We start from the raw sequence: 19,517 nt of genomic DNA, 5'->3' as shown, positions 1-19,517 counted from the left end.
CAAAATATATTTATTCGATATTTCGACTTCAATCTGAAGTCATCATCAAGAATACATATGGATATGTATGATCGACTTTACAGTTTAATATTTAGTCAGATACACTCGAAGCCAATTCTAATATGTATCTAGAAAACTCGAAACTATTTGCGGTGTTTAAATCTACAAAGTCAAGACGGGACTTCGTTGAGGCTATTATGAGAGAATTAGCGAGTGAAACAAGCATTAAAGAAAAGGAAGGCCTGGAAGAAAAAATTGGTTTACAATACATTATGATAGAAAGAAAATGGAAGGATGTCTATCGTAACAATTCAAAATTTCTAAGTAAGCATGAAAAGTGGCTAGCTGACAAAACTTTTTTGGACGAAGAAATGCCTAGCACGTCAACCAATCCAACTAGAGGGAGACCAACAAAACCCATAGAAGAGTGTTCTACCTACACAAGGAAAAGGAAGCTGTCTGATACCACAAAAGCTATGGCCACGACTCATCTTTCAGAAGCACTGGCTATTAAATATAAAAAAGAGGAAGAAAACGTGAAGTCTTATATAACAGAAGCAGTTGCGGTAGCAAGGCCAGTGCGACTGATGAGGATCAAAAACAGCATTCCCACACCACCAAATGCGCTACCTAGGAAATACACTCCCGAAGAAGCTTTGGCGCTGTTTATAGATCTCGGTTTAACGAAGAAAAAATATATTATATTGCGTAAGTCAATATTGCAACGTAATGCCGATATTTTACCTGGATACAAAAAAATTACTCAAGACAAGAAATAAGCAGTTCAGCTGAAATTGAGCTACAAAATTACACGACTCCTTCAAAGTTTTACTGAAGAAAGGCTGAAATCACTGCCAAAGGAGCTAGCATTGATAACTAAGTGGGGCTGTGATGGATCATCAGGAGAAAGCGCGTATAAACAAAGAATAAATGTAGACGATGAAACAATTACAGATAGTAATATGTTTATGGCTTCTATTGTTCCATTACGACTAAAAGATGAAGCTTCATATTTATTTAAATACGAGGAGTATTCGGAACTCATAAAAGCTACAGTGAGTGATATAAAAAATCAATTTGCCAAATTAGAACCAACAATAATTGAAATTGAAGAGGGTAATGTCATTACAATAAAGCATGATTCTCTTCTAACAATGGTCGATGGAAAAGTTTTGAACTTAGTAACAAATACGACATCTACAATGAAATGTCCAATTTGTAAGAAGTGCCAAAAGGACTTTGAAAATCTTGATGATTCAATAACTGACGAACTAAATTATGAGTATGGAATATCTCCTTTGCATGCTAGGATAAAATGTATGGAATTTGTTTTGAAGCTGGCTTATACACTACCACAACAAGGAGAAGTTTTCGACGACAATACAACATGTAAGGAGAAACAAAACAGGAGAAAAAAAATAATTCAGGATGTATTCTATAAAGAGATTGGCCTTAGAGTTGACTGTCCAAAGTACGGATACGGAAATACAAATGATGGTAACTCCTCAAGAAGATTTTTTTAAAACGATGAAGTGACTGCTCGCATAACAGGAGTTGATGAGATATTGTGAAAAGATTGGGAGTAATTTTAAATATTTTAAACTGCCATGCACCAGTTAATGGACCCAAATTTGGAGAATATGCATCTAAAACTACAGATTTGCTGCATCAAAAGTATCCTGAGAAGAAACTTACACCAACGGTAGATAACATTTTAGCACATGGAAAAGATTTAATAAAGTACCAGTGCTTACCACTAGGAGAATTGTCTGAAGAAGCTCAAGAATCTAAGAACAAGGACTACAAAAGATATAGATGTATGAACACCTGCAAAGTGTCACGAGTTAGACAAAACGAAGAGCTTTTCAACATGTTAGCTATCTCTTCTGATCCAGACATATCATCTATGAGGTATGTAAGAACACAAAAAGATCTTACAGATGCGTATAGCTCGGAAATGGTTGTTTTGTTAGATATATATTCCCGTGACGATGACTATGTTAAGATAAAATAAGTTTCTTACTTTTTATCACAACAATGAAAGAGAGATTTACTAATAAATTTTGTTACTTTATTGAAAAATAAGATATATTTGTACAAGTTAATTTTTTATTTCAAATAAAAGAATTAATTAATTTAGTAATTTATAAATATATACTTTTCGTTATTGCATTTCTTTAAAGTTTATCAAATTTATTTTAAAGCTTAGGCATTTCGCCTTCAAACGATTATTAATTTTTTAAAGAAATCAACACGTCTATCGAGTTTGGTACAAATTGGTAAAGCGGTTACTAAGATCAAACTTTTTAGCATAAATGGGCAGTGCCACTCCCCTTTTCCAACATTCGTTGGCTGTTTAATCTTTAGCTCAAATAAAATTTCATTGAACCACTTTCAATAACTTTTAGTTATTAATAAAATACATATTTGGCTTGTAAATTAAAAAAAAAAAAACATGTAAAATTGTACGATGAATTTTGAAGCACCTTGTTATTGTGGCACCAAAACGGACATTTGAGTTTTATAAGAGTATTGCCATTTAAAAGAAACAATACGTCTACCGATTTTGGTAGTTATTGATTATGTGACTACTTAGATACAATTTTTTATCATAAGTGGGCAGTGCCACGCTATCTTATCAAAATCATTAGTTTATCTTATTTAATGCTTAAATACGTCATTATAAGACAAATCTCGTTTCATTTTTTTTATTTTTTACTAAAAACATTTTGTTTTTGCATTTTTCTAAAAAATTTCGACTTTGACGAATTTTTTTGAAGCACCCTGTATCTGTGACATTCTGAGCTTTCACACAAAACTTCAAATAATTAACTTTCATTTGCATTTTTTAAATATCTTCATTGGTTCAAAAGTTATGATTTTTGCAAAGAAAAAACTCAAAAGGCGCCACTGTGCGTCGGTGAGTGTTTTTATCTCTTTATCGCTACAGCAACAACAACAACAATAACAGCTGTGGTAACTCAAGGATAATACTCCAATAACTTGTCCCAGCGGGTTAGGTGGCTTAAAATTACCCGCGGTAGGTATGCCTATCATAAGAGCTCACTAAAGGACCAATTTGATTCGAGGGGTTGTGTAGCGCAACCCTCTCAAGGGGTTGCCAGCGCAATATATATATATCCGACCCAATTGTCGCTACAACAACAACAAGAACCACTCCGCTAACTTTTCGAAAGCAAATGAATATTTTTCGCTAGTAAATCGATAAGTTTTTGATAATAAGCCAATAACCCGTTGATAAAAAAAGCCACAACTTATCGGCTACGTTTGTTACATTGCGATAGCAAAACGTTAATAATTTAATAACAAATCGATAACTCGTCGAAAGCCGTTGTTATCGACAACAAACCATTAGCACTTTGATTGCACGCCGCCAGGTTTCCGTTCCGGTTCCCGTTTTGTGATTGGTTTCTATTTTTTTCTTTCCTTTCCTTTCAAACTAAAACAAAACAAACTGACTTCAAGATTAGAACCAGATACTTCGGGCACATTAGAAATTAAACCAAGAAATTACGATATCTGCTGTAAACTCAAAGCACACTTCTCAAATTTTTTGGAGTTTTTGCACTCTCTTTGTACTGTTTTCTTGTTTAAAATGTCACGCTTGAATCATATTAATCTCATTATTTTAATATTTGGTCGAAGCTACTACATATTTTTTAGGGCATACTTGCTTTTTGGTATGGAGATAGTGTACTCACATACGATACCGATGGAACTAGGTTCAAGTCTCAAGAAAAGTAACATCAAAATACTTTAGAAGTTTACTTAAAAAATGGAGTCGCACTTCGGCAGTAATTTTACTTAAAGGTTTACTATATTGGGTCCTCCAACGTATTGTAAAGACGTGTGTTCATATGACAATCCCTCTGTGTTTATTGTGCATTGTACTGTGTTAGATTTTCATGCTATAGTGTTACAAATGTTTAACACTTTTATTTATATCTGTGCTATTAATTTCTCTAAAGCTTCGATTCACCATTTCACGCTATGCCTTATAACATTTTTGCAAACTTTGTGTAATAAATATCATTTCTGCTGTCGCAATTTTTTTTTTTCAAAATTTTTAGCTATGCATATATCGAGCCATAATCGCCAAAAAGACTTAAGCGCTTAAAGCTTTATAGAAGATTTTTAAACATTGAGCAGCTAATGCATTTAGCACACCTAACTCAAAATTCTGAAATTGCGAGGTCATGAGTACCTCCAACTTTCCTAATTCAATATATATCGAATGGTATACTCGATTTATCAATACCGCCACTGGTCAAGTTTAAAATGCTTTGTAAAAAATAAAAATTGCATTTGCACATGTGGAAGAAGCAGCCAATTTTTACCTTTTTCTGAACATTGCAATTTTTTTTACTTCATCGCTATTTTAATCTAGGTGTGCGATATGATTAAAGGTAATCAACTTTTATCAAGACTTTTGTAAACTTTGTCGCTTAAGCCGTTTTGACGTTTATGATTAGATATGTGTGAAAATGCAGCAAAAAGCGTTTTCGTAAATTATCAGCCAAAAAAAAATAATAATAATAAGTACTAATCCTACTCAACATCAAGCGCATCAGTCACGTTTTAAATGCAAACACTCGGCAACGCTTCAACTAGACTGCAGCATAAATTTTTTTAGAAATTAATATTTTATAATTATTTTATTATTATCAATCTTCGACTTAGAGTGTACACTTGTTCTTGATTCCCTTTGACAGAACAGAAAACGGTACCACAACCAATCAAATAGTTGAATCATTTCTAGAATATAAGTGAAAGAGTAAAAAGTTTTTATTGAGCTAACTGCTTTTTATGCAAAAGTGTATTTTTCATTCATTATATATCGATTTCTGCGCGGAATATCGCCCTATCTCGGCTGCCGTTTCAAAAGCGCCCTATCTCAATTTTTTTTTTTAAACACGCCCTGTATTAGAATTTGTTTCAAGAACGGCTATCAAAATTCAATACATTTAGACATGAGATAATGCATTCTTCAACCAAGTCCGCGAATAGGGTGTTTTTGAAATTAATCCTGAAATAGAGCATTTTTGAAACTTTTTCTAAGATAGAGTAATATTCCAAGATATATTATTCCTTTTTAGATGGCCGGCTTGCACTCTAAGGCGACAATATATTTTTACACACAATTGTATGTATTTATGTTTGTAAATGTATTTTTAATGTTTTATATCTATTATTAATTACTTAAACTCATTAATGTTTGTACATATTTTTTAGTGCTAGTTTTTCTGGCCGAATAGAGCAATAACATGCCGTTTCGTTATAAACCATAGAACATTAGCCACGTAAAATAATTTGTATACAAAAAATTAGCAAGTTTAAAAAATTCAGGAGTAGATACCTTACGTTTTTCATGTTTCTAAAATCTATTTTGAAACAAAACTTGGGTTGAACTGCTAGGTGAAGGAGGAAACGATCGAGCATTTACTGTGCTCTCGCCAGGCTAAGTTACCAGCTATTAGGAGTAACACAGCTATCAGATCTAGAAGCTATAAGAACCACTCCGGCTGGTTTTCACACTGTCGGGATGTAGACCAGCGATAGGCTGTCCCTCAAATACACTGACAAAAAATATTATATTTAGTAAGCAAAGCATCTTTCTACGCAGTTCTCTATGGAGATATTGTCAGAAAGTTTATTAACCGCCATACAGTCATACATATATAATTTGATTTAAAATAACTTTGTTACTCTAAACTTTAAAACAGTTGTTGTCCTTTTGTATACCAAATAGAACTGTAAATACAAACGAATGTAGTATTTAATTGCTTATTTTTAAATATTTGCTTATTTCACACTCACACAATAATATGTATTAAAGTTTTTTAAATTCTTGCCCATAGTTAACACTCACCAACGACTTCAATTTTTTTATATTTTTATATAACTGCAGTTCAATTTATCACTTTGACCCGTCCAATCTGCCACCCAACCAACAAGGTGCATACCATCCAAATCAAACCAGCAACACAGTGAGCTATGCACCACAACCATCACCGCAGCATATGCAACCACAACAAACGCAAACACAACAACAGCAGATACCACCACCACAACAACAACAAACACAAGATTTCAATACAAAGAAAAATAAAGTGACACAACAAATGGCATCTCCATCACCAATTGCATCACCAGCAGTAACACCAACGCCACAACAACAAACATGTTGCAAAACTGCATCAAGCAATGAAAGCGCTACCACAATACCATTAGCCGAAACCATGTCTGAATCTTCCACACAGACAATGGCCATTTGTGGTGATATTAATTGCGATGGAATAAGCATGGAAATGCCCATAAATGCCTCTGAGGGTAAGTGTCGAGTTTCTCACATTCGTATATTGGTTTAAAACACGTAATTTTTTTTTTAGTAGAAGCATCCACCCAATTGAGTGCTGATGAATGCGATAACACATCTGCCACCGGTTGTTTGAGTATTACAACAACAACTTCCACCAAAAGTTATGATCGCATTGAAGTACAAAAGTTTAAGAATCAAGCAACGAGTCCGAATATTCCAGGCGACAAAGAGGAATTGCCAAAGCATGAGGTAAGTAGAAAAAACTGAAATCATGTCTACTCGGGTGCCACCATCATCTGTATGATGAAAAAAATTACAATTAATGCATACAAGCACCAGTTCAAGCTGTTTTGTCACTTCAGCAAGCAAAGCTCCAGTTATCTCATGGCTGCAAATTTTTCCCCTATGCAGGATTGCCTTCTAGATAAAACTCCTTGTGATTTCATACTCGAAATTAAGATTCTTCACTATCCCAACTAATGTTTGAGTTTATGTATCTTTATTGAGTTAGTTTTTCATGTCCTTCTATCCCGAAACCAATGAATTCAATATTTCTAGTTGCTGATGGGTTTAACCAAAATTTGTATAAGGGTGTTCTAGACAAAACCTTAAAATTTAAAAAACTAGAGTCTCCCTAATGTGAAGTAAATACAATTTTATACCTTGAATGTAAACTTTATTTATATTACAGAACTATGCTCCAGTGGATAACGCCAATATACCAGCATCAGTTGTAGCAACTGTTACAGCAGCTGCACCAGTAACAGCAGTAACAATGCAACCACCACCACCATCAAGTCAAACGCCCACAAATAGTGTCAACAATGTACCGCTACATCGTGAAACACCACATTCAGCGCGCTCAACTCCTTTCAGTACCAGCGATTCAACAACGCAACCAAAGAATCGTTCTTCTGAAGAATCCAAATCCACTACGTGGACATATACGCAAAGCTATCAGGCACCAGATGGTTCAACGGTATTTCATACTACAGCAACACCTGGTGGTACACCTTATTGCACCACAACATATCAGCAAGGGGTAAAATTTTTAATCTAATCACTTTTGTAGCACAATTCCTTTTAATTCATAATCCATTTATGTTTTATAGCCTGATGGTAGCGTTTATGCCATTCCCCAGGGCATGGTTTATGCCTATCCACCACCGCCAGTTGTAAGCCACGCCCCACAGAAACAGTTGAAATGTCAATTCAATTCGTTGTCTGTTTTGCAGGAGGGCGAAGTTCAGAGCTATTTTATGCCTGTCTTTGATACAAATCAACAGCGTACCGATGCCACCGGTCTTATACCACCTGGAGCGCAAGCCATATATCCGACTGGAGCAGCAGCAGCAGCAGCAGCAGGAAATACAGCAACAATGGTACCAGTTGCAGCCGCATATCCGACGGCACAATTTGCCACCGCCAATGGTACGCCCATATATCCGGGGCAGTTGATTTATTCGAGCGATCAATTTACAACTGGCGGGGCAACGGTTGCTGCAGCAGCAGCAGCGCCACCAAATGGGCAATTGCAGCAAATACCGATGACCACTTACCCGATTGGGTATCCGTATGCTTATAATGGTAAGGACGATAAAGATAAATATGTCATATGGCGCTTCCCAAGGCAGTCGGTTCTATGTACCGGAGCGACTCGGGATTTTTCCCGACCAAGGACTGTCATTTCAGTGTGACCCCATTTAATCTGTTACGTCCCTCCAACAAATTGTCATCCTCCCAGCAGCTCCTTGCAGCAGGACTGCTCCATATTCTCTTACTCCGGGAAGGCATCGAATCCAATCCGGGTCCGTCTCCTAACCCCGGTCCTGAGAAATGGTTTTGCTGCATCTGCCGGAAAAGAATCTTTTTAGGACGGTCATACTCTTTTCAGTGTGTCTCGTGTAAGGGTTGGTTGCATCGGACAGGTTGCTCTGGGCTTGATCCCAAAACCCGACATCCACGTAACTTTTATAAATCTTTTGTGGCTCCTTGCTGTTCACGCCCAAGGGCGTCCCGTAGTCTACGCCTAAGCGCCCCCCACTACCTTCCAGCAGCCCCGCTGCTCAGCAAGCCACAACAAGTACCCGCTGCTGCTCGCGCCCCACGGCGCCAACAACTCAAACAGCTGCTACCACTCACAGCTACTGCCTTCGTAGTAGAGTCGGTAGCAATGCTGAGCATCAGCCCCTGCCCCCGTCTTCTCCCCCCCCCCCCCCCCCCCCCGTCTTTTCCGGCAGCAATCGTGTAAGTCAGGGAAACAGACTCTTAGTCCCTACCTCCGTTTGCACCGTTTGCCAGCACAGAATATATAGGTTTGCGACATCCGCCCAATGCAGCTCCTGCCTTGGGTGGTGCCACTTTCCTAGATGTATGGCATTCAAACTTGCAGGCGGACAGTAGGGGTGAGATGTTGGCGGATAAATAGAAGAAACGACGTTCTGCACAATAAACGGAGACGCCCCACACGTATGGTAGGAAGCTGTCACAGTTCGCCACATATCTCAATCGTGAGCGCAGAACTCGTAAACTGCGTCAACTGGCAGTCGATGGTAACATTGGCATCCGACCACCTGCCCATACTTATTTCGCTCGAGCGTACCGCCGACTTCATCGTCACCGAAAAACGCACTTTCATAAACTTCAAAAAAGGAAAGTGCCGCCCACTTCCCGGCGGAGAACGCAAACTTAGCGAGAGAACGTGACCTTATAAGACAGGTTGGTCCAGGCGACCCCCAAATAAGGGATATAAACCAACGCATCAGATTGCTTGTGGACGAACACAAGCGGGCGAAATGGGAGGAGCACCTAAGAGGTTGTAACCTCTCTACCGATGTGGGTAAACTTTAAAAATAAAATAAATGTAAGGCGCGATAACCTCCGAAGAGATCTAAGGCCGAGCTTCTCTTCCAATTTGCGTCGTGCTCCTCTTGATTTTGCCTACAAATTGGCCGGACGGGACCTACATGTTTTATGCCGACTCCGAACGGCATCTGCAAGGCAGATGAGTTTTCTCTGAGAGCTTTTCATGGCAGAAATACACCCGGAGCGCTTGCCAAACACTGCCGAGGGGCGACCCCGCTTAGAAAAATTTTCTTCTAATTGAAAAACCTTATTTCTAAAATTGTGGTGTTGCTTTTGCCCGGGGTGCGAACCCAGGGCATACGGTGTGATAGGCGGAGCACGCTACCATCACACCACGGTGGGTAAACTTTGGTCCACCGTAAAGTCCCTATCGAATCCGACTAAGCACAAAGACAAAGTTTCCATCGCCTTTGGCGACAAAGTGCTGTCGAATGCGAAAAAATGCGCGAGCGCTTTCTGTCGACAATATATAATGCATCCTACGGTCGGCAAAGGTAGACGGAGAGCCAATAGACACGCACATAAACACAAATTCAGCGCGTCACCAATCACCACCACCGCTAAAGAGGTTGAGGACGCTTCCCAAGGCAGTCGGTTCTATGTACCGGAGCGACTCGGGATTTTTCCCGACCAAGGACTGTCATTTCAGTGTGACCCCATTTAATTTGTTTCGTCCCTCCCACAAATTGTCATCCTCCCAGCAGCTCCTTGCAGCAGGACTGCTACATATTCTCTTACTCCGGGAAGGTATCGAACCCAATCCGGGTCCGTCTCCTGACCCCGGTCCTGAGAAATGGTTTTGCTGCATTTGCCAGAAAAGAATCTTTTTAGGACGGTCATACTCTGTTCAGTGTGTCTCGTGCAAGGGATGGTTGCATCGGACAGGTTGTTCTGGGCTTGATCCCAAAACCCGACGTCCACGTAACTTTTATAAATCTTTTGTGGCTCCTTGCTGCTCACGCCCAAGGGCGTCCCGTAGTCTACGCCTAAGCGTATCCCCACTACCTTCCAGCAGCTTCGCTGCTCAGCAAGCCACAACAAGTACCCGCTGCTGCTCGCGCCCCACGGCGCCAACAACTCAAACAGCTGATACCACTCATAACTACTACCTTCGTAGTAGAGCTGGTAGCAATGCTGAGCATCAGCCCCTGCCCCCGTCTTCTTCTCCCCCCCTCTTTTCTGGCAGCAATCGTGCAGGTCAGGGAAACAGACTCTTAGTCCCTGCCTCCGTTTGCACCGTCTGCCAGCACAGAATATATAGGTTTGCGACATCCGCTCAATGCAGCTCCTGCCTTGGGTGGTGCCACTTTCCTAGATGTTCTGGTCTCCGCGACGGCAACCCCTCGACGGGTTTCATCGCCCCATGTTGCCAGGTCGCAAACCCAAATCATCCGGGTACCCCAATGCTTGCCCAAGGGCGCCCAGTCCCAAGGCCACAACAGCAATTGCGTCCTGGCTTTCCACAACCTAGGCGTAGTCACCCCTCACTTACCCCTAGAGTGGCGGCGTCACCCCTCATGCACTTCAGAATTCTGCAGTTCAACTGTAATGGACTAACTGGGAAGATCACGGAGATGGTCGATTTCATGAAGCGGCACAACATCCGCATTGCTGCGATTCAAGAGACTAAACTCACAGCAAGATCTGCATTGCAGACCTGCTCTGGTTATAATGTCCACAGGAAAGACCGCGAGTGCGGAAATGGAGGCGGCCTCGCGTTTATTATACACCACTCTGTGCAATATCATATATTTGATCCTGGCATCGACCGCAGTGACAATGTCTTAGAACGTCAAGGCCTATCTGTCCGGTCAGGCGATGCAAATCTAGAAATCATCAACATCTACATCCCTCCTGTCACCTGTTGCCCCAGTGGATACCGCCCTAATATCGAGGCCTTACTCACTGGCAACAATCGCATTATCTTAGGCGATTTCAATGCCCATCACGACCTATGGCATTCAAACTTGCGGGCGGACAGTAGGGGTGAGATGTTGGCGGATCAAATAGACGAAACGACGTTCTGCACAATAAACGGAGACGCCCCCACACGTATGGTAGGAAGCTGTCATAGCTCGCCAGATATCTCAATCGTGAGCGCAGAACTCGTAAACTGCGTCAACTGGCAGTCGATGGTAACATTGGCATACGACCACCTGCCCATACTTATTTCGTTCGAACGTACCGCCGACTTCATCGTCACCGAAAAACGCACTTTCATAAACTTCAAAAAAGGAAAGTGGGAAGAATATAAATCTGCAACAGACAGCAGCTTTGCTGCCCTCCCTATCCCGACTGATGCCCGCCAAGGGGAGCGTGCCTTCCGTAAGGTCATTGAATCCGCCTCGGCACATTTCATTCCCGCCGGGAGAATTCCCGAAATCCGGCCCCACTTCCCGGCGGAGGCCGCGAGCTTAGCGAGGGAACGCGACCTTATAAGACAGCTTGATCCAGGCGACCCCCAAATAAGGGATATAAACCAACGCATCAGATTGCTTGTGGACGAACACAAGCGGGCGAAATGGGAAGAGCACCTAAGAGGTTGTAACCTCTCTACCGGTGTAGGTAAACTTTGGTCCACCGTAAAGTCCCTATCGAATCCGACTAAGCACAAAGACAAAGTTTCCATCGCCTTTGGCGATAAGGTGCTGTCGGATGCGAAAAAATGCGCGAGCGCTTTCTGCCGACAATATATAATGCATCCTACGGTCGACAAAGATAGACGGAGAGCCAATAGACACGCACATAAACACAAACTCAGCGCGTCACCAATTACCATCACCGCTAGAGAGGTTGAGGACGCCATTGGTCGCGCTAAACCATCCAAAGCAGTGGGCCCAGACGGCATAGCCATGCCGATGCTTAAAAACCTAGGGAAAGAGGGTTTCAAATATTTAGCGCATGTCTTCAACCTGTCTCTTTCCACCTTTGTCATACCCGAGAAATGGAAAATGGCCAAGGTGGTCCCGCTACTAAAGCCTGGGAAACCAGCTAACGTAGGTGAGTCATATCGTCCGATATCTCTCCTATCGCCAGTGGGAAAGACGCTTGAAGCCATTTTGCTCCCTTATTTCCAAGCACATTTGCAGCTAGCCCCTCATCAGCATGGCTTCAGAAAACTCCATAGCACTACCTCCGCGCTAAATGTCATTAGCACCCAGATAAATTGCGGTTTGAATCAATATCCCCACCATAGAACAGTACTCGTAGCGTTAGACCTATCAAAAGCTTTTGATACGGTCAACCATGGCTCGTTACTGCAAGACCTGGAAGGGTCTACCCTTCCCCCATGTCTTAAAAGGTGGACCGCAAATTATCTGGGTGGTCGGCAGGCATCGGTGCAATTCAGAAACGAAACATCAAAACAAAGGAGAATTAAACAAGGGGTGCCACAGGGTGGTGTCCTATCCCCGCTTTTGTTTAATTTCTACATATCTAAGCTACCTTCACCACCGGAAGGAGTCACAATCGCCCAGGCCCAAAGATCGATGAGCTATGCAATAAAATAAACGGCTATCTCCCTGATCTCTCCAGTTTTTTCGCCTCGCGAAACCTGGCATTGTCACCGACTAAATCTTCCGCGACCTTATTTACAACATGGACGCCCCAAATGTCGACCATATTAAACATCCACGTCGATGGCACTACGCTACCGACTGTCCTACACCCCAAAATCTTGGGTGTGACGTTTGATCAGGATCTACATTTTGGTGCGCACGCAACCGAAATTGTTCCAAGAATTCAGAGCCGTAATAAAATCCTCAAATCCCTTGCTGGCAGTACCTGGGGAAAAGATAAAGAAACGCTCTTGACCACATACAAAGCAATTAGCCAGCCGATTACGTGCTACGCGTCACCCATATGGTCGCCAAGCCTAAAAACCACCCACTGGAAGAAACTACAGGCCTGCCAAAATACTGCTCTCAGAATCGCCACGGGCTGTCTTCTTATGTCCCCAGAACACCATCTGCATAATGAGGCGAGAATACTCCCCATCAGGGAGAGGAATGAGATGCTGACCAAACAGTTTCTGTTGAATACCCAGAAACCTGGGCATCCCAACAGACATCGGATTGACGAACCAGCACCGCCTAGGGGCCTAAGGAGTCATCTCCGTAAGCATTTTGAGGAAATACGGTACCTGCGAACCCAGCCCTATGAAGCGAAAAACACAAGCAGGTTCTTGGTGAACTCCATAAACAGGCGTCGGATTTTATGCCGGGAATTGCCCGGTGAATCCAGTACTTAACGAAAAGTATCAAAAACTCGCGGAAGGGGAACGCATACTCTCCAGGGAAACGCGTGTCACTCTTGCTCAACTTCGTTCTGGATACTGTAACAGGTTAAACTCTTACCTATCCAGAATCAACCCCGACATACAAAATGTATGCCCCGCTTGCAATGTGTCCCCACATGACACCAACCATCTCTTTAATTGTAATGTGGAACCAACGCCTCTAACACCCCTTTCCTTATGGTCCACCCCTGTTGAAACGGCAAGTTTTCCTTGGACTCCCGTTAGAGGATATTGATGACAATTTGTGATCGGTCGCGGCTGTTAGGTGGGGCGAAGCATTGCTACAACAACAACAACAACATAAATATGTCAGAAAAAGATAAAGATAAAGAGAATGCTGAAGATAGAGACAATGATAAAGAAAAAGACAATTATAAAGATAAAAACAAAGATAAAGATAATGAAGATAACACTGGATCACAAACTCCAATTGTTTTTCTTCTATGGTAAGGTTTTTGAGATATTTACGAATTACCGTTTTCTCAAAAAAAAAAAAATGGTCCACTTAATCGTATATATCTCAAAACGAATTGAGCAATTCCAAAACGGTTTGAAGCTTTTAAAAGGTAATAAAATTTGCCATAAACTGTAAATACAACACTTGCTAGGCCCTCCAGATTCAAGGATAACAAACAATCATTACGGATTTGTTCAATTTTTTTTGTAAAAATATAAAAAAAAATTGTACTTTATTAAATGGATATATTTGCTTGAATTCTTATAACTTTTGTATTAGTCCATCAATTTTGTTGAATGAAAGCTTATTTCCTTTGTTTTTTTTTTTTTTTTTTTGTAATAAAACAGAGCTTAGAGAAAAAAAATCTGCAAAAAAATAAAAAGTTTTCGAGATCATTCCTCGCAAAGTACAATTTTTTTTATATTATTACAAAAAAAATTGAACAAATCCGTAATGATTGTTTGTTATCCTTGAATCTGGAGGGCCTAGCAAGTGTTGTATTTACAGTTTATGGCAAATTTTATTACCTTTTAAAAGCTTTAAACCGTATTGGAATTGCTCAATTGAGATATATATGATTAAGTGGACCCAATTTTTTTTTTTTTTTTTAACGGTTATTCGTAAATATCTCAAAAACGTATCATAAAAATAACCTTGATTTTCGGAATCAGGAGGTGATTTTACATAGGAATTTCATAATGATGTCTCTGGTACATTTTGGTTGTAGACCAGTGTAATCACAAAAACTTCTAATTGCAATCTATATACATACATATTCTGCTTTTCATTTCCAGCAGGTTACTGGGGCCAACCGATGACAACTTACTATGTACCACAACAAGCGCTCACGAATGCTGTTGCCGCTACTCCACTTTTATCGGCACCACCACAGCCACAACCACCTACAACAGCAACCGCCCAAACAGTGGCCGGACCACACATCGCCGGCGGTATAAATATCACCAATGGACTTGTTGCAGCCCAAGCGGCGGCTGGACCGTCGTCCTCAATCACCACCGCAGGTACATTAGGAAGCGGCAGTAGTAGCAGTAATGGCAGCATCGTTTACACTGGCGTCAATCATGGTGGCGGTAATGTTGCCACATCCACGAACAGCTATCAAACGCATAGTGGTACAACATACTATGGAACGGGGCGTGTAAAGCGACCGAACTCTTTGCATTATACCAACCATCAGAATAGTGGTCATCAGCTGGTTACAGCAACTATACCAAGCAACGGAAGTGCACCTACGACATATCAATTGGGCCATGCAGTACCCACACTCACGTTAGCACCTACGCAAGCAGGAGCAGCAGCAGCGAACACATCTGCAGATCTCAGCGTTGGCAACGGTACGGCACCGGCAACAGCTATGTATACACTTCCTCAACATGCGGCACTACTTCATGCGAACATATTCCCATATGCACCAGCCGGATCTGCTGCTGCTATCGCTGCCGCTACTGGTACAGCAGCAGGTGTTACAGTTGGGACGCCACCCGTTCATACACCAGGCACTCCCCAACAAACAGCACCTTCACAAATAACTGCTTCCGGTATGGCTAATGGTGTTGCGCATGCACAACATACTGCTGTGATCACCCCATTTTATACACACCATCACCCGCCCATGACTGCTGCCGCACATCAGCAACATACACATGGCAATAACAGCAACGTACATACACCGGGACCAGCTGCCATACCAATTGTCGATCCAAGTACGCTCACAGCCATCTCTCACACAACACCAACAGGTACGAGCAATGCAAATAATGGAACGAACGTCTATAGTGGTGGTGGTAGTACTTCACAATCGGCGCCCAGTACGCCACACTCTGTACCTACACAAACAGCTTCGCGCAATCCTCCACTCTTCTCCACACCTCCCGTTATGAACGCGAATGGTGGATACAGTGGTAGTTCGACACCACAATATTATACTGTGAGTGGTGGTGGTTCCGATGGCAGCACCGCGCTTATGAGCAGTCCACATGGCAACTATGTACAACATGATAAGCGCAACAACAACAATAATACAAATACTAGTGGCAATAAAAAACCACCATCGTATCCAAACAATACGATAAGTCGTCAAAACTCTAACACATCCTATAATGGTGGATCGAATGGCAAGCCACCACTACTGAGTGGCAACAACGATACGCGATCCTCACCTAATAGTGGCAGTAGTAGTGGCGTTGGTTACCAAGGAACGCGCCCGCATGGCATGAACAAACGTGGCGGTGGTGGTGGCGGCGGAGATAAACCACAAACGCCACTTCTTAGTGGTCCGCCCAGCTACGGTAGTGGCCCAACCGTTTCTGCTGCAACCAACAATAACAATACCAGCTACCATGTACATCACAATAACACATCATCAGATGCCAAGCCGCCAATACGCTTAAATGCAGGAGCACCGTCTTTCCGTCACAAGGGCAGCACTAGCGGTGTTTCTTATGAATTTCGGCGTACCGCTTCGCAACGAAACTCGCCAGGCACTGGCAATTCAAGCAGTAATGATCATAGCAGTAATACGTCACCGAATAGTGTAGTCGGTTCGAGTGGCGGTGGTGGTACAAACACGCCCAATTACTATCACACTACAGCGACTGGTGGTTATGTGAACGCGAGCGTAAGCTTCGCTGGTGGAAATATGATTGGTGGTGGTAATCATCATCAAACAGTAGCAACAGCAACTGGTACACCGCTGTATATTACACAAGCACGTGGTACACACATTCCACCGCATTTGCAGCATGCTTCTGGCGGCGCGGCAGCCGGTCTTGCAGGTACACAACAGGCGACTACAGCAGCTGTATTAGGTGGTGCAGCCGCCGCAGAGGTGGCGAATGCAGCAGCTGCTGCTGTTGCGGCCACGGTGGCACATCATCAGCCGTTATTGAGCGCTTACCAACCAGGTGCATCAGGAGTCTACATCAAATATGGTCAGACGTATTTTGCACACGTAAGTTTTTGTAATAATATGCGTACAACCAAACATTTTTTGACATGAATTACATGGTCATTGACACTCAAGAGAAGAAGGAGATTTAACTCAGTTTAGGTACAAGTTTTATTCTGTTTAATTTTTTGGTTCCTGTTTTTTTGTTTACTTGTTCGAATTGATTACTCTTCGCTTAACGTTACTCTTTCGAAATCGGACAAAGGTTTCGGTATGGAAAAGTTTTTCGGACTTGTTTCGTGAAATTCTTTTAGAATTAGGATTTCCTACAATTGTTAATGCTCGAAAATAGTGGTGTGCCGTCACCACTGGGTATAAAAAAAAACACTAAAACATGCATTGTTTTACTTTTAGCCCTCAGTCACTCTACAGAACAGCCGCCGTTCGCCTTCAACGGAGCTGCGACCAGCAATGGCACCCATCGCTGGCATGTATCCTACAGTCAACATGATGATACCTGGTGAGGCAAATGATTTTTCAATACCTTGCGACATTAAAAAAACTAAAACTGTTTTCAAATAAATTTTCAGCTGCACCGCGGCATGCGCAGGGGCGTCATCCGAATCCCAACTATAAGGGCACACGACCGCGCTAAACGAAGCTGAGCTACCAGCAAGCAGCAAACACAAAGAAAATCAGTGCAAGAAATAAATTTCAATAAAACTGAAACCCCATTGCAACTGAGACAAGAGAAGAAGGAATATGCAAGCGATGACGCTATACCAAAACTAAAACTAAGTTTAAGAAAAAAAACATAAAAATTAAAATAAACTAAACTAGCGAAGCGTATGCGTAGATAAACAATAATTTAAACAAAATAAAATATTAGTGAAGAAAAAGCAGCAAAAAAAAACAAGGACAGCAGCCACAAACTAGCAAAAAAAGAAAAGTCGAGCAGTCAAAAAAATATAACAAAATTATATTACTAAACAGTTTAATTAGAAAAGAGATTTAACCAGAACAGCAGCGAAATTTTCACACAAAAAAAAAAAAAAACAATAATTTCCGGGCCATTTTACAGCGAAAAAAAGAATTTTTGAAAAAATCCATATTCCCCAATTTTGGCATTAATCAATGAATGAAATTCGCAAACATAAATCACTAAAAAGAAATCCACAAAACATTTGAAAAGCATTGCAACATACATACATACATACATACAAACTATGAATCTTCCACATGCATATGGATATAGTAATGAAAAAGCGAAGAAAATGGAGGAGGGAGAGTGTATCATACTTATGCATAGGTATATATTGAAAAATAGGTCGTGCCATTTGCTGAAAAAAGCAAACATACATACATATGTAAACATTAGAAAAACGAATACAAAGTACATAAAGACGAATCCATAGGTAAAAAAAGAATATAATAAAAATATGATATGAGAATGACACAAATAAAAAGAGACTGACTCTTGAGTTGTGTTTTGGTAAGGAAAAATGCGAAATTAGCGTAAAATAAGAAAGACGTGCTAATATACGAAAATTCATTTATATATCACCCACTCAGAATAGATATGTTTCAATTATGTATACATATAATTTCTTTTGATAGAAATTTTTTTCCTTTAGAAACCCTATTTCAGAGTCCTGAGAATCTATATTCTTAAGCTTTTGGAAAGTAAAAATAAATAATTTGTTTTTAAATTTATTTTGTATTTTAAATCTAAAACCGAAAGTGCATTTGAGTCTTAGTGCATTAGGCTTAAGCCTTAGTCGCTTAAAACCGCGTTGAATTTTTAGAATTTTTCTTCTGATTGGATCATCTGAAAAAAAACCTCTAAATTCATTGAGATTTCCAAACATATTGACAGATGCGCTTTGTTAGGCTTGAAATTAATGGCCGCAAAACTGTATATTAATTTTTTTATTTAAGACTAAAAAAAAAATAAAAAAATTATAAATAAATAAATAAATAAATAAAAAATAAACAGCAAATTTCACAACGTAGATTTATATTGCTTTAATATTAGATTTCAGGGAGAAAAGCATTGAAATGAGAGCAAAATTATATAAAAATTTAAAAAATGCCAATTCTAAGAGATAAAAAAATTATTAAATTTTCGATACTTCAGAACTTTTAAAAGAGATATGAACAAATTTTGAGAAAAAGATCCATTCATGCTGCTCTAACATTTGACTTCTTTGGGAAAAATATTCAAATCAATAGTAAATTATACAAATAGTTAAAACATACCATTTCTGAGTTGGTTATATAAATGCAATGGGGTATAGTTTAGATGAAAAATGCAGGTACGTTTGTATGCTTAGAAAAAATAAAAACAAAAAAGAAAAAAAAAAATAACAAATTCTAAAGGCACACAAAATTATTGGCTTAGTTCAAAATTGGTTACAGATTCATAGGAATTGGAGATGTTAAGTTGTTTTCTTGTTAAAAGTTGTAAAAAATTTAAATTATTTTAAGTGTTATAAACTATTTACATAGCTAAATATTATTATTCTTAATAATCATTATTACTAATTGGTGTTCCTTATTTTAAATTAAATTTTGCAGATATTTTTAATTGGTTCCTTATTTTTAATTAAATTTTGCAGGTATTTTTAATTGTATAGTGAGGCCATAGTGA

At 40.3% G+C, this 19,517-nt stretch overlaps 1 protein-coding gene across 21 annotated transcripts in view; it reads left to right on the top strand.

Moving 5' to 3' along the window:
- Positions 1-19,185, top strand: part of enc (encore) — a 188,324-nt gene extending 169,139 nt beyond the window's left edge. For 17 of the 21 annotated variants that reach the window (XM_067756599.1, XM_067756598.1, XM_067756595.1 and 14 more), the window contains 7 exons: positions 5,930-6,351; positions 6,411-6,589; positions 7,032-7,382; positions 7,453-7,927; positions 14,754-16,930; positions 17,282-17,387; positions 17,458-19,185. In XM_067756599.1, coding sequence (XP_067612700.1) covers positions 5,930-6,351; positions 6,411-6,589; positions 7,032-7,382; positions 7,453-7,927; positions 14,754-16,930; positions 17,282-17,387; positions 17,458-17,522 — 3,775 coding nt within the window. In that variant the 3' untranslated portion in view covers positions 17,523-19,185. The remainder of the gene's footprint in view (positions 1-5,929; positions 6,352-6,410; positions 6,590-7,031; positions 7,383-7,452; positions 7,928-14,753; positions 16,931-17,281; positions 17,388-17,457) is intronic. The other 4 variants (XM_067756611.1, XM_067756614.1, XM_067756608.1 and 1 more) reach the window with 4 other exon arrangements.
- The last annotated feature ends 332 nt before the right edge of the window (positions 19,186-19,517 follow it).

The sequence above is a fragment of the Eurosta solidaginis genome, chromosome 5, assembly GCF_040869045.1.
Source record: "Eurosta solidaginis isolate ZX-2024a chromosome 5, ASM4086904v1, whole genome shotgun sequence".
NCBI classification, from domain to species: domain Eukaryota; kingdom Metazoa; phylum Arthropoda; class Insecta; order Diptera; family Tephritidae; genus Eurosta; species Eurosta solidaginis.
The sequence above is the reverse complement of the archived record's forward strand: the minus strand, read 5'-3'. Positions and strand labels throughout refer to the sequence as shown.